The sequence below is a fragment of the Dasypus novemcinctus genome, chromosome 15, assembly GCF_030445035.2.
Source record: "Dasypus novemcinctus isolate mDasNov1 chromosome 15, mDasNov1.1.hap2, whole genome shotgun sequence".
Lineage (NCBI taxonomy): Eukaryota > Metazoa > Chordata > Mammalia > Cingulata > Dasypodidae > Dasypus > Dasypus novemcinctus.
This window is the reverse complement of record NC_080687.1, coordinates 100,941,573-100,967,902: the sequence shown is the minus strand read 5'-3', so window position 1 is coordinate 100,967,902 and position 26,330 is coordinate 100,941,573. Positions and strand designations below refer to the sequence as shown.

At 40.5% G+C, this 26,330-nt stretch overlaps 1 protein-coding gene and 1 long non-coding RNA gene across 11 annotated transcripts in view; one reads left to right on the top strand and one right to left on the bottom strand.

Moving 5' to 3' along the window:
* WDFY2 (WD repeat and FYVE domain containing 2) overlaps window positions 1-26,330 on the top strand; it is a 188,247-nt gene that overhangs the window by 47,948 nt on the left and 113,969 nt on the right. For all 9 annotated transcript variants that reach the window (XR_188462.4, XR_011645870.1, XR_188461.5 and 6 more), the window contains exon 2: window positions 22,258-22,325. Coding sequence is in view for 3 of the 9 variants with exons in the window: in XM_004465298.4 (XP_004465355.1) it covers window positions 22,258-22,325 (68 nt within the window). In the remaining 6 variants the exon portion in view is untranslated. The remainder of the gene's footprint in view (window positions 1-22,257; window positions 22,326-26,330) is intronic.
* Window positions 411-23,172, bottom strand: LOC131273475 (uncharacterized). Of its 2 annotated transcripts, XR_009180736.1 has the most exons (3): window positions 23,022-23,172; window positions 2,595-2,727; window positions 411-885 (listed from the first exon to the last, which is right to left on the bottom strand). It is a non-coding gene; the product is annotated as an uncharacterized lncRNA (long non-coding RNA). The 2 variants fall into 2 exon arrangements; XR_009180735.1 differs by lacking the exon at window positions 2,595-2,727.

Here is a 26,330-nt window from a genome sequence, read left to right as displayed (position 1 = left end):
AAATGATTAAAGCTTCAAGTTCTTCACGCAAAACTGCTCTATTTGCCTTATAGGATTTTAGTAAGTAATAAGTGAGATAATACCATGTGAAAGTTCTTTGTGAAATGTTGAGTTCTGTACAATTATTTTACTCTACATAATCAACGTCATGAGCTTACCTTTATATAAAACTGCATTGTGTGTAGTAGAGAATTATGAAACCCAGATACAAGAAATTAATTTGAAAGAATTCTAACTGGAAAATAAGGAGAAAGCAACTGTGTCATTATGGCCAAGGGATACATGAACCTTTTTCTTTTTTAACGCTTCTGTTTTAGTTCCTTTTCTTTTTTCAGTTTATACATATGTTAGGCCTTAAAGCAAGGCCTTTATGGATAACTAGGGATGGCATGAACACGTCAACACGAGAGTTAGGCAAACTCATATTTATTACGTCTGCAGAGGCAAGGAGCCAAGGCCAGTCCAAAGTGACTCAGACCTGACTCCCTGTGCTGCAGTTTCATTCTTACTTAAATATCCAAGTTACTACTTAGCATTTGCTTTGATTATGCATTAGTTTTTATACATATGGATGAACACACATAGCTGGTTATATAATTGCATGATTAGCATGTTCAGGAAATCATGCTTGCACATACATTGCATGATCAAGAAAGGGGCGGGTAACTCCACCCCTGGGTGGGAATTTTACTATGTTAATTAAGCACATTGAAGTGAGGACAGCAAGGGGCTGCTTCTGCGCAGGTCCAGCCAACTCTTTGAAGCTGGTTTTCATACTTCATTGCTTCAACAGGATATTCTTGACCACCAAAAGCGGAATTTGGCCCAAAGAGAGGGTTGCATTTCATTACCTTCTGATTTACATACAATTCTTTTCTTTGTATCCTAGCAACAGGGAGAGAAACAAGTTACTTTCAGGTATTTGGTCATCCTACATCCATCACATATTACATTCTTATATAGAAAGTTCAAAAAAGTATATGAAGGAGCAAGAGGTAGAAAATATTAACATTTTTCTTTGTTTTCCTTTTTTTTCAGTTATGGTCATTTTATTTATACAGTCTTCTAAACCTTGTTTTGTCTGATATGATGTCACTAACACTCTAAAGATTGATTGGAATATGGAAAGAGTCTTAGCCATTAATGAGATAATTGAACTGCTGAATCAACCTGGAACAGTCTGTCTTCTAGTCCTTTTGTTTAAATTAGACATTTTTGTTGAAATCACTGTGGTTGGGTATTCTTGTATTTGCAGCCCAAATCATTCTAAACAGAAAAAACTATCTTTAATTTATTAGTTATTATTCCCATGTGAAATTTCTTACTTTTGCAACATAAGAATATAGAATAAATTAGAATGTTGAATAAAATAAATCAAATGTTGAATAAAATAGAAGTGAAATTTTTGGGTCAAAGGTTATATACTTCCATTAGGACTTTGACCTCTGAGAATTTCCTTTATTTTCTTACCAGCTTATCTTGAAACTTGAAATTTTTTTATTTTAGTGAATTCTTTTGGTATTTTAAACTGGTAGGGTTTCCTTTTTCTTCTTTCTACCCTTCTTCCTTCCCTCCCTCTCTTCTTTATTTACTGTTTAGTTCACCATAGTGCCTGAGGTTTTCTTTCTTTATTATACTTTTTTATCAATAGGTATTGACCTAGCACTTTACATACCTCACCAGGAAGGTGAGTGGTATTTGCTCATTTGCCTTGTGAGTGCTCTGCTATTCAGGGGTATTTCTTAGTTTGCCAAAGGCTTCCAATGCAAAAAATACCAGAAGTGGGTTGACTGTTATAAAGGTGTTTATTTGGAGTAGAAGCTTATTGTTCTGAGGTTGTGAAATGTCCAAATTGAGGCACCATCAGAGATGCTTTCTCACCAAAGATAGCTACCAGTGATCCTGGTGTCCTGTCACATGGCAAGGCAAGATGGTGGGTCATCTCTGCCGAGGTCCCTGCCTTACCCTCTGGGCTCACCTTCTCCCAGATCTAAGCCATGGGCAGTCAGGCACATGGCTCGTCTCTTCAGTGTTGAGCTGCTCTGGGTCCCAGCCTCTAGGGGCTTTTGTGCTTCAGCTTTAGCTGCTTAGCAGTTCTTGAGTCCTCTCTCACACGTGGCCAGGTCAAAATGGCAGCTCTCTTTTTTCTGTGTCTCTCTGTGTATTCTCCACTTATAGAAGACCCAGCAAGAGGGTGGAGATCCATCCTGTGTCAAGCCTCACTGACCTAGATCAATCAAAATTGAACTAATCAAGGTTTTAACTGGATCTAATCAGAAGGGTCTCACCTCCACAGGAATGGATTAGTTCAAAAAATAATCTTTTTTTTTTTAAATTTACCAAATTCAAACTGTCTCAGGACATTTAACCCATTAGTGCTGACTGAATGTTTGGTCTTACTTACCCTTGGCTTATGTTAGGTTTTCCAATTGTTATGCTTTCTTATTGTTTACCTTTTGCTGAGTTTTGTTTTGCTCTGCTTATCAAACTTTCTTCTTTTTTTTTTTTTAAGAAAAAAAACAATTCTCTGTAATTCAGAAGCTGTATGTCCAACTTTTGTTCTAATTATGGGTACATTTAAAATTTGAACTTACTTGTTTATCACTGGAGCCACATTTTGTAAAGTCCCTCCTAAAGTCGTATGAGTGCTTCAGCATATTCTTTTCTTTCCTCTTTCCTTTCTCTTCCTTACTAAATTTTGTTGAAATATATTTCTTCTGCTTTATGCTGTAGTGATACAGTATTAATTTAGTTAAATTTACGGTTCTTAGGTCTCAGTCTTTTCCTGTTCAGAGTCCTATAAATCTCACTTCATTCTCTTTTAGTAGTTAGTATTGCACATTAGAAGCCTGATGTCTGTCGCATTCACGTTCCATTGTTTTTCTTGAGGGGGAAGGTCTAGATGACTACTGGATATTTTTTCTCCCCCAAATTCAGAAATTCTCCTGGGATGTGTGGGTGTTTTATCATTAATTCTGCCAAGCTCCTAGTGAATAATTCCAGTATGAAGAACTAATTTTTAAGGTCTGTTTCTTTTTCTATCATTTAATTATTACTTCTTCTTAATTATGATACCAACCTTCTGTTTTGTTTTCTCTTTCTGTGCTTCCTCTTATCTTCTGGATATGTCATTCCTATTTTACCATTTTCACCAGTAATTCCCAGTTTTTCATTATTTTTCCTATTGACTTCTTAGGTACCAGGTTAGTTTTATGCAGTAGCTAGTCTGCTTTTCATTGCCTCTGTTTTTTAGGCCACTAGTTTCGCTTTTGACTTTCAAATACTATTTCCTCTTGCCCCTTTTTCATGGTAGTAACTTTTTTATCATTGATGCCATGTCCTTTTGAATCTCAGAATATAAATTTTAAAATTTGTAAAGTTTTCTTGTTTCCTGCAGTTACTCTATTTAGATTTTTCCACTTCTCTTAAAATAGTCTTTTCTCAGGTCTAGCTTGCCAGTTTCTCTGTTCCCTCATCTGCCAAAAGAGATCGAGTTATGCAGTATTGGTAACTGAACTATGCTTTGTCAGAGATTGTGTGGGTCATTGTTTAGCTCTTTTCATTCCAGGCAAAAATAGGGGGGAAAGTTAGATTTATTGCAGTTTCTCAGTTCTAATAGTTTGTGTGGGGGTAGGGAATGGAGCTGTAGGTAGTGGAGACAGCTGCAGGGCAGAGTTCCTTTTTGTACAGGAACAGTCTCCCTTTTGTGGCTGCCTTGGCAGCTCCAAGCCTGCTGGGGTCGTTTCCCTTCCCCTACAGAGTAGTCTGGTCTCCGTATCCAAACTTCTGCATGGTTCATTCTCCAGCCTCTGCTCCCATCCATGAACTGAATGAGACTCTGAAGAGAGGATCCTGGTGGACTGGGCCTCTTTGTAAATGAGGGCGTGATTAAGAGTTTAAGCTTGAGTTGGAGACCCATGTGTTCCATTTCTGACTTTGCTTCTGATTAGCTGTATGTAACATTGGGCATCTTGTTTACAGCTTGGAGCACCAGTTTTCTCGTGTGTATAATAATATTGGAATTATGATAACGATAGCCATATCTTAGGCTATTGTAACCCATCATCCCAAACTTGGTAGCATAAAACAACAGAAATGTATTCACTTGCAGTTCTGGTGACCGTCTGAACTCAAGGAGTTAGCAGGGCTGTGCTTTGTCTGAAAGCTCTAGGGAAGAATCCTTCTTTGCCTTTTCCTAGCTCTGGTCGTCCCCTGGAAATCCTTGGAGTTCCTGAGCTTGTAGCTGCATCACTCCAGTCTTGGCCTCTTTTGTCACATGGCCTTCGTCCATGTGTCCCCCACCCTCACCCCCCCATGTCTTCCCATAGCCTTCCTATAAGGACCTCTGACATTGGATTTAGGGCCCACCCTAATCCAGTATGACCTCATCTTAACTGATGACATCTGCAAAAGATGCTATTTCCAAATACAGTCACATTCTGAGGATCTCATGGACTGCATTTTGGGGATCACTTCATCCCAGGAAAGGCTTAAAGCCCTAGAGTGCCTGGTGCTTAGTAACTGATGGGTGGCAGCTGCTTTGTTGTCAGCGCTCTGGCTCTCCACTCATTAGGCTTTCCTGAGCCATCTCCTGCTCGCTTTCCTCAAGGGTCAATTTTGTGGATGGAGTCCTTGTCAAGTGGGCAAATGGTGGTGAAGAATTTTCCCTCGTGAGTTGGTTGGGTCATTTTAACAAGAAATGATGAGGGGAGGGAGTCAAATGCATAATCATGGTTCCAGACAGACACCTACATGCAATTATTTAAACCACCTGAAATTTATTGTAATAAATGGGAGGAGGTAAGGATCCACTCTTTTTGTCAAATAACTAAGTAATTAGGACAGCCCCATTACTCTATACCTTATCTTTCCTCTCATTATTTGAAATACTTTTTACGTGTTAATTTATATATATATGTGCTTGGATCCGTGTCTGGACTTGTAGCTCTCTTCCACTGGTCAGTCTGTTTACTCTGGTGTCAGTGCCACGACATTGTTGAGTGGCAGGATAGGATAGGTGTTAAGAGGGTAGGACTTGGAGATAGGCTGCCTGGGTTTGAATTCTGTCTCCTTTAAATAGTCCATGTCTCAGTTTCATCATCTCTAAAAGGGATGTAATGATGCCAATTTATAGGACCATCATGAAGATTAAATAACATAATTCTCATAAAGTAATTCAAACTGATCCTTGGCTCAGCATAAGTCCTAAATGAATATTAGTTATTACTATTACATTTTAAAATCTCCTTCCCTATGCAATGAAAACTTTTTAATTTTTTTTAGTCTGGCTTCCAAATCTGGAGGTAAAAACACTGCTTTTATCTCAGGATGGGGGAATGAATGATGGACTGGAGCAGACTTAAAGTTTTTCTACTGTAGACTTGTGATCCTAGCAATGGAACAACTTTTATCATGTATGTGGAGGCAGTGGCCACTGGACATTCTGAGGGGAGAGAGAGGGAAAAGTAGGTGTAATTTGGGAGCGTTTTTGGGACTTGGGAATTATACTGAATGACATCGCAATGACAAATACAGACCATTGTATATCTTGTAATAACTTGCAAATATGTGCAGGAGAGAGTATAAACCACAATGTAAACTATAATCCATGCTTAATGGCAAGGCTGCAAGATGTGTTCCTCAGTTGTGGCAAATGTACCACACTAATGAAGGGTGTTGTTGATGTGGGAAAGTGTGGGAGGGCTAGGGAGCTGGGCATATGGGAATCCTTATATTTTTTGTGTAACAGTTATATAATTCTAAGTTTCTTAAAAAAAAGTATAATAATAAATTAAAAGAAAGAAAAAAAGAAACTAAACAAAAACACTATGAAAATTTCCTGTAAAGATTCTCCTTCACTGTCAAGATCTCCTTTCTCCCTTGTTCCCAGGCATATACTATTATGTGGCTTTCATTCTGTAAATAACCACCACCAGGAGCACAGAGTGCAGTGTTGTTGTATTAGTCAGCCAAAGGCTTGCTGATGCAAAATAGCAGAAATTGACTGGTTTTTATAAAGGGTGTTTATTTGGGGTAGTAGTTTACAGATACCAGGCCATAAAGCATAAGTTACTTCCCTCACCAAAGTCTATTGGGAGCAAGATGGCTGCCGATGTCTGCGAGGGCTCAGGCTTCCTGGGTTCCTGTGTTGCTGGGGCTTGCTTTTCTCTGGGTTCAAGGTTCCTCTCTTCCTGGTGCTGGCTTCTCTTTCCTCTGTGAACTTACTTCCCAGGGCTCCAACTTAAGTCTTTAGCATCAAATTCCAACATCAAAACTCCAACATCAGAAACCCTCGCATCAAAAGCTCTCAGCTCTGTTCTTCGCCATGCCTTTTATCTGTGAGTCCCCATCCACCAAGGGGTGGGGGCACAATGCTCTAATGCGGTGGCCCAATCAAAGCTCTGATCATAACTTAATCACACCCAGGTGCAGACCAGATTACAAACATAATCCAATATCTGTGTTTGGAATTCGTATATCAAACTACTACAGTTGTCATGCCCTGGAGATGTATTTTTAAGAAAGCATGGATGAAACCCTCTCCCTGGGCTCTGTGAGGCCTGGTACTAGTACTAGTCCTGGTTTGTGGTAAGGAGTCAATCAGTGCCTTTCAAAATAAAGAAGTAATACTTCAGTCTTCTAATAAGCAAAGATTTAATCAAGCCATGAACCTAAGTGAGGGCTAAGCTTTTGTCAGTTACGTCTCTTGACACTTTTTGATTGGAAAAGGCTGACTTTTCTCCTGTGTTCAGTACCAAGAGATGACTTGAGCAGAACAAGGAGGGCTTTTCTGCTAAAACAGTGTGTTGGTCAAAGCCATCGCATGTGGTCGGTTGAATTAGGTAGATTTCAGCCACCCTGACCAAGCTCAGGTTTGAAGCGGACAGGGAACTATGTAGAAGCCCCCGCAAAGGAACCCCTAACCAGTTTAAATGACATGAGAAGAGTAGAGAGAGCATATGAAGCTGTCCCCGTTTTCTGTGCCAGCTGACTTAAGAACAGCAGCTTCGTGTGATTGAGAGGATTAGAAGTGATGAATTGCAGACCTAACTAGTGGCCCTGCAGGATGCCTGACGCCTGGAGGCCGTGTGCTTCGGCTTCCTGTCTTCTGTCATTTAAATACAGACAACGTTTCACCAAGCCTCCTCCAGGTCACTCCGTGACCCCCTGAGTGACCCCCTGATCGGAACTTCTTAGCTAGCCTAGCCCTGATGAGTCCTAGGCTATAGAGTCAGACTGCCTGGCGTTCACACCTGGTTCTCTCTCTACAGGTTTGGGGCCCACAGGCAAGTTTCCATATTTACACTGCAGTTCCTCATTTCTAAAATGGAAATGACAACAGGATCTCCCTTATAGAACTTTTGTGAGGATGAAATGAAGTAACGCACAAATGATAGCATTTGTCTGTTAGAACTAATGCTGTCATTCCTAATACTTGTGTTATCTAAATTTTTCTCAACTAATAGAAGTTTTACTCTTACCATACCACCATGTCCCAATTCTCTACTGATGTCTCTATTCCTAGGCTATGCCAGAGTATAATTTGCTTCTCAGAATATGGACATACCCACATGCCATTTAATCTGGCCTGCCCTTTCATGGAAGGAATACCCACTGTTTTGCCATGTTTTTCTTTTTCTCAGTGTGCTGGATGCCAACTTGCATCTTTGCTCTGGATCAGGGAGCCCCAGAATGGTCTGTTAGGCAGTTGGTGATATTTCTTAAAAGATTTTGGCTTTTGCTGAGTTTTGCTTATTTTCAGGTCAATGTGGCAGTTAGCTTCTGCTCCCTTCTGTCCCTCCCAGTCACATGTGTATGCTTGGCACTTACACACAGACACACACACTCGGACTTGTAAACGTGCTTTGAACTAATCAGTCCTCCCTTTTACAATTATCTTGGTTATCTTGGCCACTTGGTTATTATCAAAATAGAGACCTGTAGGCCATGATCATTGTAACTTGGATAGTGGCAATCCTAGCAGAGAAGGCAAAGAGAGAATTGACCTTGACCCATTTAGGCAGAAGGAAAACAGCTGGTCCTTTGGCTTTGTGGAAAGAAAGGTCTTCTTAATCACAGAAAGCAAAATTACCACAGCATTTACCCAGGGTCAGCTAGTTGAAAGGTCTCATAAGACTTCACAAAGTGTACTTACTTCAAGCTTTCATAAAGACAAAGGATACGATGCAGTAGGAGAAGGAAAACAAGGAGAAACATCAAGGGGGTCCAGGCCATCTTGGTACAGAATGCGTTTATTCTTTGCATCATGAGCCACAAGGTATGTGTGAGATGGCTTGGCCTAGACAGATGGTTAGTGGGACAGAATAGAGTCCAGCATAAAACCCACACATACATGATCAATGGATTCTCAACCAAGAAGCAAAGGCAATTACAATAGGCTTCTCAACAAATGGTGCTAGAACCACTGGATACCTGTATGCAGCAAAAGGAACTTTGATCCTTAACACATATCAGTACAAAAATTAATCTGTAATTCCAGGATCAGACTTACATGTGAAATCTAAAATCATAACACTTCTAGAAGAAATCCAGGACAAAATCTTTGTAACCAGAATCTGCATTTTTAACATGTTCCCCAGGTTATTCTTAGGCACATTCAAGTTTGAAAGAGCCTGTCTTACGAGGTGTATTTCGGAGGGTGAGCACTATTTAAGCAGGTTAAAGAGAGGGCTGGGGGAGGAACCGGATGCCTCAACAGAGGTACAGTGCATGTAGGGGCAAAGAGGTGTGATGAGGTCAGGCAGTGGTTTCATTGAATGAGTTCGTGCAATAATTTTTTTATCAATCTGCAGTGACATCTAAAAATAATTAGGACACTCTAGTGAGCTTTTTATTTCTATAACTAAATTGTTTCATTTTTAAATTCTAAGATCATATCCCTTCTAAATTTTTGTAAAATGAATAGTGCAAGCAAACCAGAGTTTAGTTTTGTTTGAAGTGTTTTTCTTTCTTGGCAAAATAAAATGTTGTCAACCCACTGTTTAACTCCTCACCCTTTTAGTTTTTGTTTATTAATATTTCGTGACCTGTGAACTAAAAGTTTAACAGCTACAGAATTGGAGAACTAAGAGTTGTTAGGTGGAGTATGGGCCAGCACTGGGCAACTGGGGTGGGTGGGCCAGAAGAGCAGACAGAGGTTGGATGTGAGGGCCTGGTAGACCGTGGAGTTAGACTTGATCCCCAAATCCCTGAAGGATATGACACAATTAGATGTGCATTTTAGAAAGATGACTTCACTGGCTGGGTGAACACAAGGGATCAGAGAAGGGTGGAGTAGGAGACAGGAGACCAGCTCTGAGACTCTTTTGAGTAGCAATCAGAGGGTAAAATAAGGCAATGCATGTAGCAAGAAAGGACAGCTTTTATTACATTAAGGAGGTTACAGCTGACAGGTTAGCAGCCTATTGGATGGAAGAAGTAAACTTCCATTATTTGAAATTATTCTATGACTGTGAATTTTGGTGAATTCAGTATGCCCAAATAAGTTCAAATAAGCACATTTCTCAGAACTCCTTAATGGGTTGATTTAAATGACTGCGGAGTGATTGAGCATCTGTGCAGTGTAGTCCCTCAAAGACAAACTCATTAAAATGAGACCAGAGAGTTAATCTATCTTCACGCATAGCACCCATTCATGAAAAGCTATGCTGTGTGAGTCCAAGTGCTGACTTCAGTCATTTTATTACATATATAACTCCTCAGGAGATTGTTGGCTAGTAAAGATATGAGGGCTGCTAGATTTTTCAGATTGTTATTTTTGCAGTGCTTTACTTAATACTGCTGAATATTATGTAGATCCATAATTTACATATGATGTTTGTTTTACAGAACGACCTTGTTAGAGGAAATTCGTGGCATGTTGACCTGAACTCAAGGTTCTTAGGAATTTCAGAATCATTTAGCAATTTAACAAATTCCTGAAGAGAATTTTAGAAAATAATTTATTTTCAGCTGTTACTTTCACCCCACTTCCCTTTCCACAAAAAAACTTAACTAAGGGTTGAATTTTAAACCGAAGGTTCTGTTTCTCTGCCTTCTCCATGCATTTAATGAGTTTAAATGTAAGATTTTCTGTGGGCACGATTTAAAATTTTCTAGGAGAGGTCAAGATATAGGGAATTATCTCTGGTAATAGATATTTCTCCAGCTAACCTGAAGAAACTTTGCTATTATGGGTTAATTTCCACTTTTTATGTTTCTCCAGGTACTTTGATACCCAAGGGAACGTTTATGCTAAATTCTCCGGAGGCTTATGGGTTCATTATAGAAGAAACAATGCAATTTTTTTTTTGAAGATTTATTTATTTTTATTTCTCTCTCCTTCCCCCCTGTTGGCTGCTCTCTGTGTCCATTTGCTGTGTGTTCTTTTGCGTCTGCTTGCATTGTCAGGCAGCACCGGGAAAATGCGTCTCTTTTTTGTTGTGTCATCTTCCTCTCCATGTGTGTGGTTCCACTCCTGGGTGGGCTGCACTTTTTTCATGCAGGGCGGCTCTCCTCACAGGGTGCGCTCCTTGTGCGTGGGGCTCCCCTACGCAGGGGTGTCCCTGCGTGGCATAGCACTCCTTGTGCGCAGCAGCACTGCGTGTGGGCCAGCTCACCACACAGGTGAGGAGGCCCTGGGGATCGAACCCTGGACCCTCCATATGGTAGGCGGATGCTCTATCAGTTAAGCCACATCCACGTCCCCAATGCAGTTTTGATTTATGAGATTTATTAACATTCATGAATATGCAGTATGTATCTCAAAAACCCACAGGAAGAAAGGTTGATTACCAGGGGACAGGATATCTAGATACTGTGATTTTTCAAGATAACATGAGATTTTTTTCAACCAATCACACTAAATTTTGTCACTTTATATCAAGTAAAAATGTAGAGGGCGGTAATTACTGTTGGATGTTTATTTGACTTAGCAGAGTAAAGATGTAGTATCAATAAATATTTGGTTTTGCTGTCTTTGACCTCCTTTGTACAACTATGGATAATTTAAATGCATTTTAAATTTGTGAGAAATATGTTTAGTCTTTAGCTACTTTTTTAAACTAGGCTAGATTGTGAGAGCTTTTATGAGCCTGTCTAGAAACTCAGTACTTGTTTCTGTGTTATAAAGGATAGTAGATGTGTGTTAGGAATAAAGTGGATTATTTAACATGGCATCTGAATTGTTTTCTGCCATTTAGAACTTCCCAATTTCAGGAGAATTTAATCTCATAATGATGTAAATTTAAGCACTAAGAAAAGAGACATTTCATCTACCCTACTAACTTCAAAACTACTCATATGGGACGCGGATATGGCTTCAGTGATAAGGCCTCCGCCTACCATATGGGACGACCTGGGTTTGATCCCTGGGGTCTCCTGGTGAAAAAGAAGAGGAGAAAGCATGCCTGCATGGTGAGCCAATACCTGAGTGGCAAGCCGAGTGCCCACATGGCGAGCCAAGTGCCCACGAGTGCCCGCATGGTGAGCCAGTGCCCGTGCGGCGAGCTGCATGCCTTCACAAGTTGCCATATGGTGAGCCAGTGTCCACGAGGTGAGCCGAGTTCCCATGTGGCGAGCTAAGTGCCTGTGCAGTGAGCCCAGTGCCTGCACAAGTGAGTCACACAGCAAGATGATGATGCAACATAAGAGAGACAAAGGGGAGAGTCAAGGTGAAGTGCAGCAGAGACCAGGAACTGAGGTGGCGCAATTGACAGGGAACCTCTCTCCACATCAGAGGTCCCCAGGATTGAATCCTGGTGAATCTTAGAGGAGAAAGACGAGAAGAGATGACAGAAGATCAACAGCGAATGGATGCAGACAACAAAACCCACAGGACAGGGGAGAGGGAGGGGAAAAAAACCTACTCATATGCTATTGTCTCCTTTATTATTGACATATACTACTGTAATCTATATATTTAGACTATTTGGCTCTCGAGTGCTTTTAAAAAAAATTTTTTTATAAGAGGTATCAGGATTGAACCCAGGATCTCTTACATGGGAAGCAGGGGCTCACACTCTTAACTACATTGGCTCCCCTCAGTTGTTATTTTTGTTTGTTTGCTTGTTGTTCCGTTTTTTTTTTTTAGGAGGCTCCAGGACCAAACCCAGGACCTCCCATGTGGGAAGCAGGCATTCAACCTCTTGAGCCACATCTGCTGCCCTCATGAGTGCTTTAAAAAATTTTTTTAGTAGGATCATTATGCTACTATATACCAATTTCTTAATATGTGGGCATATATGATTAATAATTTGCCTCAACTGGGAATTTTTTAAAGCTTAACCTATTCGAGGTTGTTCATCCATTTCAAGGCGCAGAAGTTGGGCCTAGGATTGATTTCATTTGTGAACCCTGTGTTAATCCCAGCCATGATTGTTAAAGGATATTAAACCAATTGAAATGGCCTAGTGAATGACAAATGTGTTTAATGCTACTTGAATTAGTATCTGTTACTGTTTCTATTTTCTTAATCTCTCTGTACTCCCAAAGGACAATTCTGGCCCTTCTGTTACACATGTTACAAATAGTTATTGATATGAATCAAGACACTAAGATTTCTTTCCTAATTTGAATTTGTCTTTCTACAGTTGATTTAAAATCAATATCCAAATGAGGTTCACACACTGTATTTTTTAAAATATATTTTTTGAAGTATGTCATCCATACAAATAATAAGTGTATAGTAAAAGTTGTGAATTTACAAAATAAACATGCATAATATCCACAGAGGTCCCATACATCACCCCTCCACCAACACCTTGCGTTGTTGTGAAACATTTGTTACAAATTATGCAAGAGCATCTTCAAAATATTACTACTAACTATAGTCCTTATCTTATATTTAGTGTATTTTCCCCCAACCCACCCCGTTATTTTTAAGATATATTTTTATTACAGCTTTTGTGAACTTACAGAATAATCATGCACATCACACTGTATTTTAAGACAAATGGGGTTCTTCCACCATCTTCCAGTGTAACTTCCACCAAATTGTTTAATTTCCGTGGACTTCTACCAACTTTGCACATCCCCTGGGGATGATGATTGCTTTGATTTGCTTACCTTAGGGCAATTTATAAAAGATACAGAGAACTAGAGGATGGCCAGGCAGGACTGGATGGGCTTTCTGTTTTCTGCCCTGCTCTTCTCTGCTCTGTTAATTTCATTAGTAGAAGGTATTTCCCCTAACCATATTCTGCCCACCTTGGGGGTCCATTTTATTCATGGAGCAAACTCTTATTGTCTTCCTCTAAGGATTAATATCTTTCAAAATTTCTCTTTGAACCTGAGCCATTTTCTCTTCAACAGTTGCCTCTTTTGCATTCCTTCTGTTAATCCTTTTGGAACTCCATTTATACATATCTTAAATCTTCTCAGTCTAATCTTTTTACTGTCTTTCATGTTTATATAACCTTTCATATTTTCCAGATTTATCTTCCAATTTATAAATCTTCTTTTCAACCATATCTAATCTGTTTTATTTGTCCATTGAGATTTTAATTTCAGTAATATTATATTCTTCATTTTAATTTTGTATCTTTTCCCAATTTGCCTGGTCATTCTTTATAGTTCTTTTTCTCTGTTCATATTTTTAGAGCTTCTCTTTTTTTCTTGAAACATATTCAATGTAATTGTATTATATTCTGTTTCTGGTCATTTTAATACCAGAAGTCTCTGTGGGTCTCTTTTTGTACTCTTGTTTTTGCTGGTTCTCTTTCCTTGTGTGCTGAGATTTTTTATTGTGATCCAGTCATTTTCATTAGCTCTTCATCCAAGGAAATTCTTAAAACTGTACTTGAAGTTGAGTACTTCTGTAAGACTGGATTTGATTTTGCTTCTACTGATTGCCTAAGGACATTATATACCTAGGACTATTTAACATTAAATTTCCCACATTAGATTTTTAAGATGTTGCAAGTAAGATAAATTTGTATTGAATCTTTATGATGGTCAGCCTGTAGAGGATAGTTTGATTATTTATTTATTTATTTATTTATTTATTAGTTTTACCCCCTTTACCCAGACAAATTTTCTTGCTCCCCCATGCTTCATGGCAGGATTTTTTTTTCTTTTTAAAATTTTTATTGTGATATTATATATGTAAAATAATTTTCTGTTTTACCCACTTTCAGTTATGCAATTCATTGGTTTTAATTACATTCACAGTATTGTGCTACCATCACCATCATCCACTTGCCAAAAGTTTTCTATCATCCCTGACAGAAACTCTGTACCCTGTAAGCATGAATTCCCCATTCCCCACCCTACCCCTGGTACCCTGTAATTTACTTTTTATCTCAGGATTTATTTATTCTTCACCCTTACAATGAGACTTTGAGTATTTGGCAGTCCTGACTTAAACAGATTCTCTTACTAGATCCCCCATCTTGGTCAGGCCTCTAGACTTTTCCTTCTATATCCCATGCCTAAGGTAGCATTAAAGTAGACACTCAAGTTCTGCAAGGTTCAGCAGAAACTCTTAAGGTGGTCTTAGTGTTTGGGGTATATGCAAGTTAGCAATGTTTTAAAATAATAGCAACAACAACAAAAACAAATTCTATTAAATTTTAAATTTTGCATTTAGTATTTTGGTTGTTTCAATCCAGAAGGATTCTCAGAGTGTCTGTTCTGCCACACTGCTGGAAATCAATGAAATTTTCTAATTTCTCCTTGGAGAAGTGATTTAACCTTGTGATATCTTCTTTGTTTTTAAAGTATGGGCTAATATCATCTGTCACAATCACCTGCACCATCAGCCTGGCTCTCCAGATTGGAAAAGTTGTAGCTGCCTTTGACTTCTTTCACTTCCCTTTTTTTTTTTTTTTTAAAGATTTGTTTATTTATTTATTTCTCTCCCCTTCCCCCCCACCCCGGTTGTCTGTTCTCTGTGTCTATTTGCTGCATCGTCTTCTTTGTCTCCTGTTGTCAGCGGCACAGGAATCGTCGTTTCTTTTTTGTTGCGTCATCTTGCTGCGTCAGCTCTCCGTGTGGGCGGCGCCATTCTTGGGCAGGCTGCACTTTCTTTCGTCCTGGGCGGCTCTCCTTACGGGGTGCACTCCTTGCGCGTGGGGCTCCCCTACACGGGGGCACCTCTGCGTGGCAGGGCACTCCTTGCGCACATCAGCACTGCGCATGGGCCAGCTGCACACGGTCAAGGAGGCCCGGGGTTTGAACCGCGGACCTCCCATGTGGTAGACGGACGCCCTAACCACTGGGCCAAGTCTGCTTCCCATCTTTCACTTCCCTTGATTCCTTTTCAGAAATGTATCTAAGACTCAGTTCTTACCCTCTGTTTTCCTATCACTACTGTATTCTAATACCATGATTACTACAGTCGGCTCTCAACAGGCCACACAGCTTTTAGTTTTTCTCCTGTCTCTTTCAACTTGCTTCTACTACAAGAGTCATCTTTTGGAAACATCCTCTTTCATGATGTACCCTTGCCCATGCCTGGTTCAGAGATTTTCCATTACTCCTTTCATAAATTATCAATTCCCCAAACCTTAAGTTCAAGTTGGATTTGAATGCTGGATAGGTAGCGTGCTGACATAACCCTTCTGGTGTAGCAAGCGAGATCCCTTTACACATTCCCAGCCAAGATGCCTCTTATAGACTTGCTCCAGGGCCAGTCTTTCTGCCACTAACTTCTACTTGCTGCATCTCTGGCACCTCTGCCAAGATTGCCATTTTAGAGAGCCAGTCACTTTGCTGCATTTTTGAGGTGTAAAACTCTTGGTCATTTTGCTGCTTGTGGCTACCCTGGAAGAGAGCAGTTATTTTATCTACAGGTGCACAGTGGTGGCAGCTAGGGGCGTCCTCTGAATCATTGCTCCCCCAGGGCACCATTTCATGAGGGTACCATTTCTTCGAGCCTTGGTTGTGCTCCTGCTGCGGATGGTGGGACTACAGGGGTAAGTAGGGCGATGCAGACCACGTCCTTGGGCTGCCTACCCCTGATAGGAGACGTTGATACGTATCCTCCCGTTGTTGAATTGCCCAGGCTCGGTTCCCCTGGCTCGTGTGGGGTGCTGGCTAAGGAGCGCACGGCCTGGCAGGTGCACGGCCTGGCGGGTGCGCGTGTCAGGAGGCTGCTCAGCCTTTCTGCTGTTCTGGGGCACGCTGTTCTGGGCTTCCCTCTGGTCACTCCTCAGCAATGCACTGAGGACGTCTATTCCTTTTCTCTTCTCCTTTCCCTTTTATTTCCCATTCTTTCTTTCTTTCTTTGTATATTTATCTGACCTTTTCCCAGCACCTCCTCTATGCCAAGAACTATATGTATTCAAAAATGAAAGTATTGTAGGTATTTCAGGAATTCAAAGTCTAATGGGGCATGAACTTGCTAGTTCCCCTTGGCAGGACAATGTGACATGTCCTAACATAGGCCTGCTAGGTTCAGTGTGACGCCAGAGCTCAGCTCCATCTGAGGAGTCCCCCCACGGCTTCCTCGGGGAGCTGAGGCTCCTGTGGGAAAGCCAGTATGCCAGTAACACTGGCTGGTGGAGGGAGCGAGTCTGGGGAGAGGAAAACCCATGACCGAGGCTGTGCTTAAATAGCCATCAAGAGGTAAATTACCAAGAAACCAAACTCCACAAAAGCAAGTCTAGAGTACAAAATAGTGCTTATTAGTAATAAAACAATTCAGAACTTAGGCCTCTTGGGAGTTTCTCTAAAGGCTCTTGCTTCTGACTCACTGATAAAGACAAACAATTCCATGTATTTTGTTTTTGTTTGTCAAAACAAAAGGTCATCTTTAGCCTTATTTTGAAACATCATTTTATAAGTATTAAAAACCTGCAGCTATTCAACTGTTGTTATTATTTTTTAATTATAAAGTCTTTCTTCAATCGCAAACCTTCATCTTGGCAGAAGTGACCTAGAAGCTCGTGCCAGCAGGTGATGGCCGAAGCCCTGACTGCAGAGGACCAGAGTGGCTGTTCATGTTTTAAAGCAGGCATGCCATGGAAAGCCCGGGGTGTGGAACTATAAAGCAGCCAGCCACGTCTCTTCTCCACCCCCTGATTGCTCGCTCGCTACAGCCGTGAGAGGAAAACAAAACACAACTGTTGTCTGTGATTTCAGCAGAGCTGGTTAGGTCAGATGCAGCAGGACCCCTGAAGTGAGGAGCTGAGCTTCTGGGCCGCGGGGCCCGGCGGCAGTGCCACTACCGCTGCTGACGGCAGCCTCTGTCTGCCCGCGGGTAGCCCTGCGGAGTTCACAGGCTGTTGGAGAAGACTCCCTTGAGTTCATTTGCTGTATGTGATCTCAACGCAGATAATGGGACCTAGAACTTTTTATTACTAATAATCGTAGAGAAATTTAATAACCGTAGAGAAACAGACTTTTTTTTCTTTCAGGTATGTCTTCTCAGGATTTCTGTTTTAGAAGCACTCCCCACCCTCCATTCCCAAACAAATATAAAACTACAAAAAAACATCGCCTGACATCCTTTGATGCAAAGTTTTTCTATTAGTTTGCAGATCGCCAGGGGCTGCCTTCTTTTTGTGTATATTGATGTTTCAATGTGTGAGCTATTAGAAAATTATTCAACTCCCCCCAAAGTTACTTTAGTGGTGGCAAAAATAACAATTGTCCCCTGGGAAGTGAAGCTCATTGCTATGGTAACTAATGAAGGTTGCATCATTCTAGGGCACATGTTTAAAAGCCTGGATTTCAACATGGGTAGACGCCCCGTCTTATTTTATTCAGTAGCTTAGCAACCCGTGGTAACTGTTTGTCACCACCCCCAGCCTTCCCTCTCCTCTCAGAAGAGTGACCTATATAGATAGCTTTTAATTGAAGGCACATTTTCACTGTGAATTTGGCTCAGTTCTTAGTATGTTGACGATGACCTTATTTTTCTGGACCCCAAATCAGGACACAAACTGTGTCTGAGAAGTGAAAAAAGATTTTCCCTCTGCCTCCTTGGCTGCCCACTGAAAGATCTTTGCAGATCTTCTGTCTCCATGCCTTAAGCAGTGACTCCCGAATCTTAAATTGCATCTCAGGTCTCATCCTGAACTCCAGTAGGCAGCTCCCTCCTTGACGGCCCTGCCCGGCCCTTCCCCAGACTCGGCGTGTTCAAAACGAACGCAGTGCCGCTGTCCACACACAGCTCTGCTCCATGTGTGGTGCCACCGTTCACCCAGCACCCCACATCCAGTCTGCCCCTCAGAGCAGATGATTGACTGTATTTCCTAATGGCTCAGAAATCTGCCCCCTTCTCTCTTTTAGGCTCTCATCTCTTTTTTTTTTTTTGCCTGATTTAATGCCCACAAGCCTCCAAACTGGCTTTTCCTCTTCCAGGCTTCCCCCAAACAACCAAAAACATGTGATTGTGTGCCTGGCTCCCATTGTCCCCAAAGTAAAACCCTGGCATGGGAGCACTGTGGACCTTCTCCTTTGTCCAGGCTTGTTTCTCCCTGTGCCCTGCCTTGCTCCTGCCCCTGCCTGCGTTTGCCTCCCTGTACTGCCTGTGCTGCCACTTCTGCCAGGAACTTTCTCCCACTCCCTTTCCTCCTTTTTCTCTGCCAAAGACCTGCTCATCACTCATCCTTGATGCTACCGTCTCTGAGAAGGTTTCTGCGACATTGCTTAATCCCATAGAGTTAGGTGGCCCACGTGCCCTCCTACCTCTGCTCTCACTTTGAGGTATTCCAAAGTTCTGCCCCGTCTGTCTCGCCTAGTGAACAGAGATCAGAGGTGATACTCGCTTCTCTCTCTGATTTCAGTACGTCTCACGTGCCAGTACGTAGTAGGTGTTTTTTTTTTTTTTTAAGATTTATTTATTTCCACACACACACCCCCGTTGTCTGTTCTTTCTGCCCATTTGCTGTGTGTTCTTCTATGTCTGCTTGTCTTCTCATTAGGCGGCTCCAGGAACCGATCCTGGGACCTTCCAAAGTGGGAGAGAAGCAATCATTCTCTTGTGCCACCTCAGCTCCCTGATCTGCTGCATCTCTTACTATCTTTTCTCTGTGTCTTTTTGTTGCATCATCTTGCTGTACCAGCTTTCTGTGTGGGCCAGCACTCCTGTGCGGGCAATACCCTGCGCAGGCCGCACTCCATGTGGGCCAGCTCGCCACACGGGCCAGCTTGCCTTCACCAGGAGGTCCTGGGCATCGAACCCTGGACCTCCTATATGGTAGAAGGGAGCCCAATTGCTTGAGCCACTTCTGCTTCCCAAGTAGTGTTTAATAAATGTTTGTCAAATGACTTAATGAATCAACAAGCCAATGTGTAAATGTGTAGAAGTGTACTTGTAGGGCAGGGTTCCTAAACTTCTAGATGAATTGTCTTGGAAAGTCCAGGTTGTTCCAGCTCCTGTAGAGTGGCCTTCATCAGTGTAAGCAGACTCTAAAAGATTGCTAGAGTATAGAACAAAGGGTATGTTTTTCCAGGATAGGATGAAGGGTAGATAGATGGATGGATGGACAGAAAGATAGTGAGTTCAGCCTTTGATGAAACTACTATCAACTTAAACTTTTCTCAACACAGTTCAAAACAAGAAAATCAAAGACAGACTAAAATAGAGGAGTTCTCACGTAAAGAGAGCATCTGAGTTTCTGCTTGATTGAATGTTTGATCACCCTTTGCCTGATCCTACTGGCCACTGGACTGAAAGCTGCACTTTAAGGAGGTCACACCCATCCTGGTTAAGGCTGAGTCAGGCTCTGGATTCAGTTCTTTGGAGAGACAGGGTGGGGATGAGAGGCAGGGTGAGAATGCCCGGGGCTGGAGCTCCCGTTACCTCTCTTCTCACCCACTCCAGTTCACAGGTTTCTGTAGACCAGCCCAGCTTCTTTGCCTTTCTGCACAAAGCCTCTGTAGAGGTGCAGTCAGAGAGCTCCCGGGAAAGGATTTCTCACTGGTTCTTTTGGTCTTTCACAAACCATGAGCACTAGTTTGGGACCTGATTGGGTGGGTGCTTGGCTCAGGGGCAGAGGTCAGGTGTGATAAAATGAGGTTCCTTCTCTGATTTTATTTATAGCTTAGGGCAAGGAGCAAAGAGGTACATAATCATGGTGGGGTTATGATAAATGCTATAATTTAGCTAACATTTGTTTTAAAATTTTAAAAAATACCACTTAAAAAGTTTAAGGAATAAGGGCTAATGTGTAGAAGTAATGTTTACCTGTTGAAATGTGATCAACTTTATCCCATATAGAATAAGATTGTGCTGTTAATTTGTCTTGTGAATTTTGAGGTGCGTTTTCCCACCTCTCCCAGTTGTCTCCTTCTGCCTGGAGCCAAGAGCTTGGGGGAGAGGAAGAGGCGGGGGGAGAAGAGGTCCCCTCAGGCTGCCTCTGGGGCAGGGCTTTGTGTGGGAGGTGGATGGATGGTTTCCCTGCATTTCAGCAGAGTCATGCATTTCAGCAGTCATGCATTTTTCTTCTCCAGGACAGTGACCTCTACTGGCCAAAGCATGACTGTTAAGCTTAATGTTTTCTTTAAAATAATTTTTCAAGGGAGAGAAAGACCTTTATTTACTATTAAGAGCTTTTCAAAATGCTTTTTAATATAATTTTCAGAAAAATTAATACTCATAGACTTTGTAGAGGAGAATTTCCGTTTTTTAAGGAACTTCCCAGCTATCCAAATTTTACTTTTGACCTCTGCGGTGCAGTACCTTTTAAAAAAACTCCTTTTGTACCTCTAAAGAATCAGATAGCAGATATTTTTTATATGCTTTTTAATTTTAGATTTCAAAGTTTATCAGTTGCTCTCAGTGCATGTTGCAGTAGGGAAGGCAATGCATTTAGTGCACAGAGAACAGAATTCGAAGTCCCTGCATCTACTCACTAGCTCAGGTAAATTACTTAAATGCTCTGGGTCTAGGAATTTTTTAAAATTTTTAAATTTATTTATTTATTTTAAGATTTATTTATTTATTTATGGTAGATGGGAGCCCAATTGCTTGGGCTACATCCACTTCCCTGAGCCTTGGATTTTAATATCTACAGTGATCATTTCTATTTCATAAGGCTATTGTAAGGATTAAATGTACATGTGTTTGGGGGGCTGTAATTTCTATAGAAATGTTTGTTGCTAGTATTAAAATTAAAACTAATATTATGCTGCCAACCTTTTGACCAGTGCAGCTATTTAAAAATCTTAAAACAAAGCTGTTATAACTGTAATGGTCTATGCCTTTAACTGGGATTTTTAGAAACACTGTTTTATTTATTTCTATGCATACACACAACACACAGCTCTTGTATTGCAAACATCAATTCGGCTACCTGCCAAAGCATACCAGTCTGTGTGCGTATAACTTAGGTGCTGACTTTAGCTCTAATCTTCCTTTAAGATGCCAACTCTACAAGTAATCTCCATGCAAATGTGCTGTAAGTGTTGTAAACTATGTCGAACACAAAACTTCCTACCTCTCTCTTTCTCCCACATTAGGAAATTATCTCATAAACAAATGTCAGGATAGTCTAAAGGGTTGATGACTCGGCACTGTTATTCTAGCCTCCCTCTCTGCCATCCTCAGCTGTTTGCTTTTGTCCTCAGACTTGTTGCTTTATGATCAAAGATGGCTGCCCCAACTCCAGACAATGTCTCTGTTGATTCCTCTCTCAATATTAGATTGTTGTACTAGACACTTACTGAAAAAAGAACTTGTTTAAGACCAGAGAAAAGGCTAATTCAGTTCAATACATATTTGTTCATTGATTTAGGGAGGGGTAAGTGGTTAAAGAAAAAGGTACAGGCTCCCTATTTAAAATGAGTTAACATATGAGTGAGTGAGAAGAACATGTAAATGTCTGTCAGAGTATGAAATAGGAACTGCAGGGAGTCATATTGAATGAGGAATGATTATCTCTGACACAGGGTACTGGGGGCAAGTGGGGAACTAGACAAGGCTTCGTGGAAGAATTGACTTATAAACTGTACTTTAAAATTTTTTATGAGCAATACTAATTGTACTTAGAAAAACCTCTTTTCTCTTTTCTGAATGCTTCCAGCAGACCAGGGCAAAGGTCATATACTTAGAAAGGCAAAACAACAAGATTATAAAAATTAATTTCCCAAATACTATCACTGTTACATAAGTAGATGATAGAGTCAAATGTAGTTCTAAATCTATAGAAACATTAAATTTAAGAAATAAGGGATATTTTGAGAAGTGTATGAGGTGTGCATATATATATGTGTATATATATATAATTAAGAGGTTGGGTTTCTGTGTATCACAACTTTCCCATGACTAAGAGTAATGTGATTTAATGCATATGTTTTCTTCTATTGTAGGACAGTTCGTGTGTGGTTGAAGAGGGACAGCGGGCAGTACTGGCCAAGCATATACCATGTGATGCCTTGTAAGTATCTTGATGCCTGTATTAGGAAACCAGGCATGCATCCCAACTCCCCTTCCTCCCCAGATTGCCTTTTTGTGTGTTTTCTTCTTGAGTAGGGAAGACTGAGGGATGGGATTATCATTTTAATAGAAACTATCATATTAAATCATTTTAGATTTTCTAAAGCTCTCAGTATGTAAAATAAGAAAAATTGTTCTGAAACTGTCTATATATTCATAGTTTCTGAATAAGATAAATGGAAGATGGGCCACAGCACATAGGCACTCTGATTACAGCAGTCTCCCTCTCTTTTCCAACTTTTTGTTTAACTTTTTTATAAAATACTTCCTAGACAATTTCAAAATTTTGCCCAGTGATTACATTTGTGAAGTAAATTTGTTCTTGCATTATTGTTATATTGTTTATCCAAATTCATGACATTCAGCTTGAACATTCAGTTCTCAAAAGAATTTACTTAGAATTGAAAAGTTCTAATTAGAAGTCAATGTCATTTCACCCAGGATTTTATCTGAGAAATATATCCTTGCACTCATATCAAATGAGGATCTTCCAAATGTACTTGAAAAAAAAAAAAAGATGTGATTGATTCTTAAGACTGTTCCATTGGCAGAAGTTCCCTTGCAGGTGGAGAAGAGCATCCCCTCTGTCTTTGTTTCCCAGCTGTTAAGACAAATACCACATAATAGGCTGGCTTACCAGCAATGATTTCTTGGCTCTTGGCTTCAGAGGCTTCCTCCTGGGGTCAGTACCCACCTGGCTGGGTGAGAAGCCTTGGGTTCCTTGGCTTTTCTGTCACATGGTGATGTCCTCTCCTTTCTCTTCCCATTCCTACTGACTTCTGGCTTCTAACTCCTTCCCATGGCTTTCTCCTTAAAAGGCCTCCAGTCATAGGATTAAGACCCATCCTGATTCAGCTGGCCACACAGTAACTACAATGACATCATACCCCCAGGACTGGATTAAGATTAAGAACATGTTTTTTTCTGGGGTACATAATTCAATTTACCATACTCTCCAAAACAGAAAAAAATGTTTTTAAAAGTCTTCTATTTTATCTTTAAAATTAATGCTGTTCAGGCATCATATCCATATTTATTTTAATATAAGTAATTATTTAAATTCCTTCCTCAGTTGTTAAGGTAAAGATTTCCTTTATCCCTATCCTTTAACTCTTAATTAAAACTGACACCCTAGGAAAATCCAGGTTTGTTGTTTGGGCTCACATTTCCATGGCATGTTGAAATGTGCACCCCAGCCCTTGATAAAATTATCCCAGTTTGGGGAGTACATGTCACAATATATAACCAAAATATAGTTTCATGCTCAATTGTAGATGTGATTAAGTTGATTCCTCAAACGAAAGAATACTGTAATAAATTATTTTGCCTGTTTATGAACAAAGAATTATTAAGGTTGTAATGGTTTTCAGTGATTTTCAAATTATCTCCGAAGGTTTTTTGCAAGTCTTCAGAATTTTGTCGTAAGTAGATGATAATCACAAAGCTGAACCAAGCATTCAACTCTACTTACTTGAAGAAGACACTTCTTTTATTTCTGAGTACTTATATTCTACTCTTAACTGTTTTGCCAGCAGTAACACCAAGATATGGCATAGGAACAAGGTGAACTTTCCTTTTAAAATGTGGCAACAATAAGGTTTAGATAAATGGAAAAGGACAAGAATTCTGGGTGTACTTTTTCATGATTTTTTACATAAAGTAACCATTTGTATTAGCTAAAGGGGTGCTGATGCAAAATACCAGAAATTGGTTGGTTTTTATAAAGGGTGTTTATTTGGGGTAGGAGCTTACAGATACCAGGCCATAAAGCATAAGTTACTTCCCTCACCAAAGTCTATTTTCACGTGTTGGAGCAAGATGGCTGCTAACGTCTGGCGAGGGTTCAGGCTTCCTGGGTTCCTCGGGGCTCAGCTCTTCTGTTTCCCCCACGAGGTCAGCTATAGACAATGAGGCTCTCTAGGCTTTGCCTCTCTCCACAAGGTCAGCTGTAGACTATCAGGTGAACGGCTCTGTCTCTTTCCCCGGGGCTCCAGCTTTAAGACTTCAGCATGAAACTGCAACATCAAAACTCTAAAATTAAGAACCCTCGACTCTGTCCTTTGCCATGCCTTTTATCTGTGAGTCCCCACCCATGGGACTCAAAGCCCTAATCCTAACTCAATCATGCCCAGATACAGACCAGATTACAAACATAGTCCAATATCTATTCTTGGAATTCATAACCATACCAAATTGCTATACCATTTGTATCTGTGGTCTTGCTTCGTCATCAAACTTGATGACATATCTAACAGGAAAGACTGAGGAAGGGCTATATTCCAGTAAGCTTAAGTTGGCTTCAGAAGGGGAAAAAAAAAAGTATCCAACAAGTGCACAACAACAACAAAAAAAGTTGGCTTCAGAGACCTGTGGCCTCATGGCTGTGCAGACAGAGGCAAGGCGGACCAGGGGAGTTTGGAGGTGGTAGGCAAGGAATTTTCTGAGATGAGCTTTAGTAAGAACCTCATTGAAGGTGCAGGATCTTAAGCAGTTATTTCACTCCCTCCACATTTTGGTGTCATTCTCTAAAGCTCACTTTATTTGGACAACACTGAGAATGCAGAGAAGCTTCTAATTTACTTTTCTCATCATTTATTGAGCTGTGTGCAAACTAAAGGCTGTTTAGGCTGGCATAGGTACTCAGTAAAGACTTATTAAAGGAATTGATGGAATCTGATAATAAAGTTGAAGTTCTGTAGGAACATGTATCATCCTTTTCCTAATAATCGAACATGAACTTTGAGAAGGAGGACCTACAGTTATTTGCATACTTTATCAATGGCATTTTACTAAAGGGAGTTAGAAAGGAATTCCTGTGCTATTCATGGTGTGTCCCCTGAGCCAATAGGGTCAGCATCACCTCGGATCTTATTAGAAAAGCAAACACTGGGCTCTACCACAGACCTACTGGATCAGCATCTGAATGTGCTTGATTTGTCTTGTGACATTATAGCCGCCATGGCGGTCTCTGTACATGTGGCTTTATGAACACATGTAAAGCTCCTGCAGGTGTCTTGTATTGATTTGCAAACATGAGGGTATTAGGACACATTTTAGTCAGTTAGACATTTACTGAGCACCTACTGTTTACGGGGAAGGGATTTACAAATGAACCAGGCACCTAGGTCAAGATAATTTCCTTAATCTTCATTGTTGGGTGATTCTGCTACCATGGAGAGCATAAAAAAAAAAAAAAAGGCTATATACTTCAAAATCGGTGAGAAATTGCATTTTATATACTTCAGAATCTTATGCATTCAGATGACTTAGATGATTTCTGAATAAGAATTTAAGCCTTTTTTAACTTGTGAGAAGTAGAATCTTAATCCATAAGGAAATAAGCTATATTTTCTGTCAGAGATCCAGAAATAGATTTCAGTTTCCAAGGGGTTGTTTAGTAATCCTTTCTCTTGAAAGGTGTTTTGTTAAGAGGTTACTCAGTATTATCCTAAAGTCGTGGATAAAAACAAGTGAAAAGTATAATGTATCTGAATGTTATGAAACAGCACAAGGCAGATATAAGACAATAATATGTGTTTTTAGTAGTATATAATAAGCAGTATTTCAATACAGAAGAAAACAAAAAGAAAATATCCTGTGCATTTGAAACATAGTTTTTTGTTTATTTTGTCTGTTAAAATACCTTTTAAATATAGCACATTCATAATCTGGGCAGGAAGGTGTTTTGTGGCTTTGAGAAGAATTTGAACTTTCATAGAGGGCTGAGAGTGGGAGGCATTAGATGAGAGAGAATGAATAATGAAGGATAAGGAGGCCTGGAGTCGACCTGAAAGGCAAAATTGATAAGAAAGCGAACTCGGGTGTGGCGGACAAGAGCGGACCAGGAGCTGGCGCTTCACCATCAGAGGCACAGCTCCTGCTCCAGAGTGTCTTGGATCCCATCTTCTCTGAGAACTGCCTGCTCCCCCTGTAGGAAGGAGTCAGG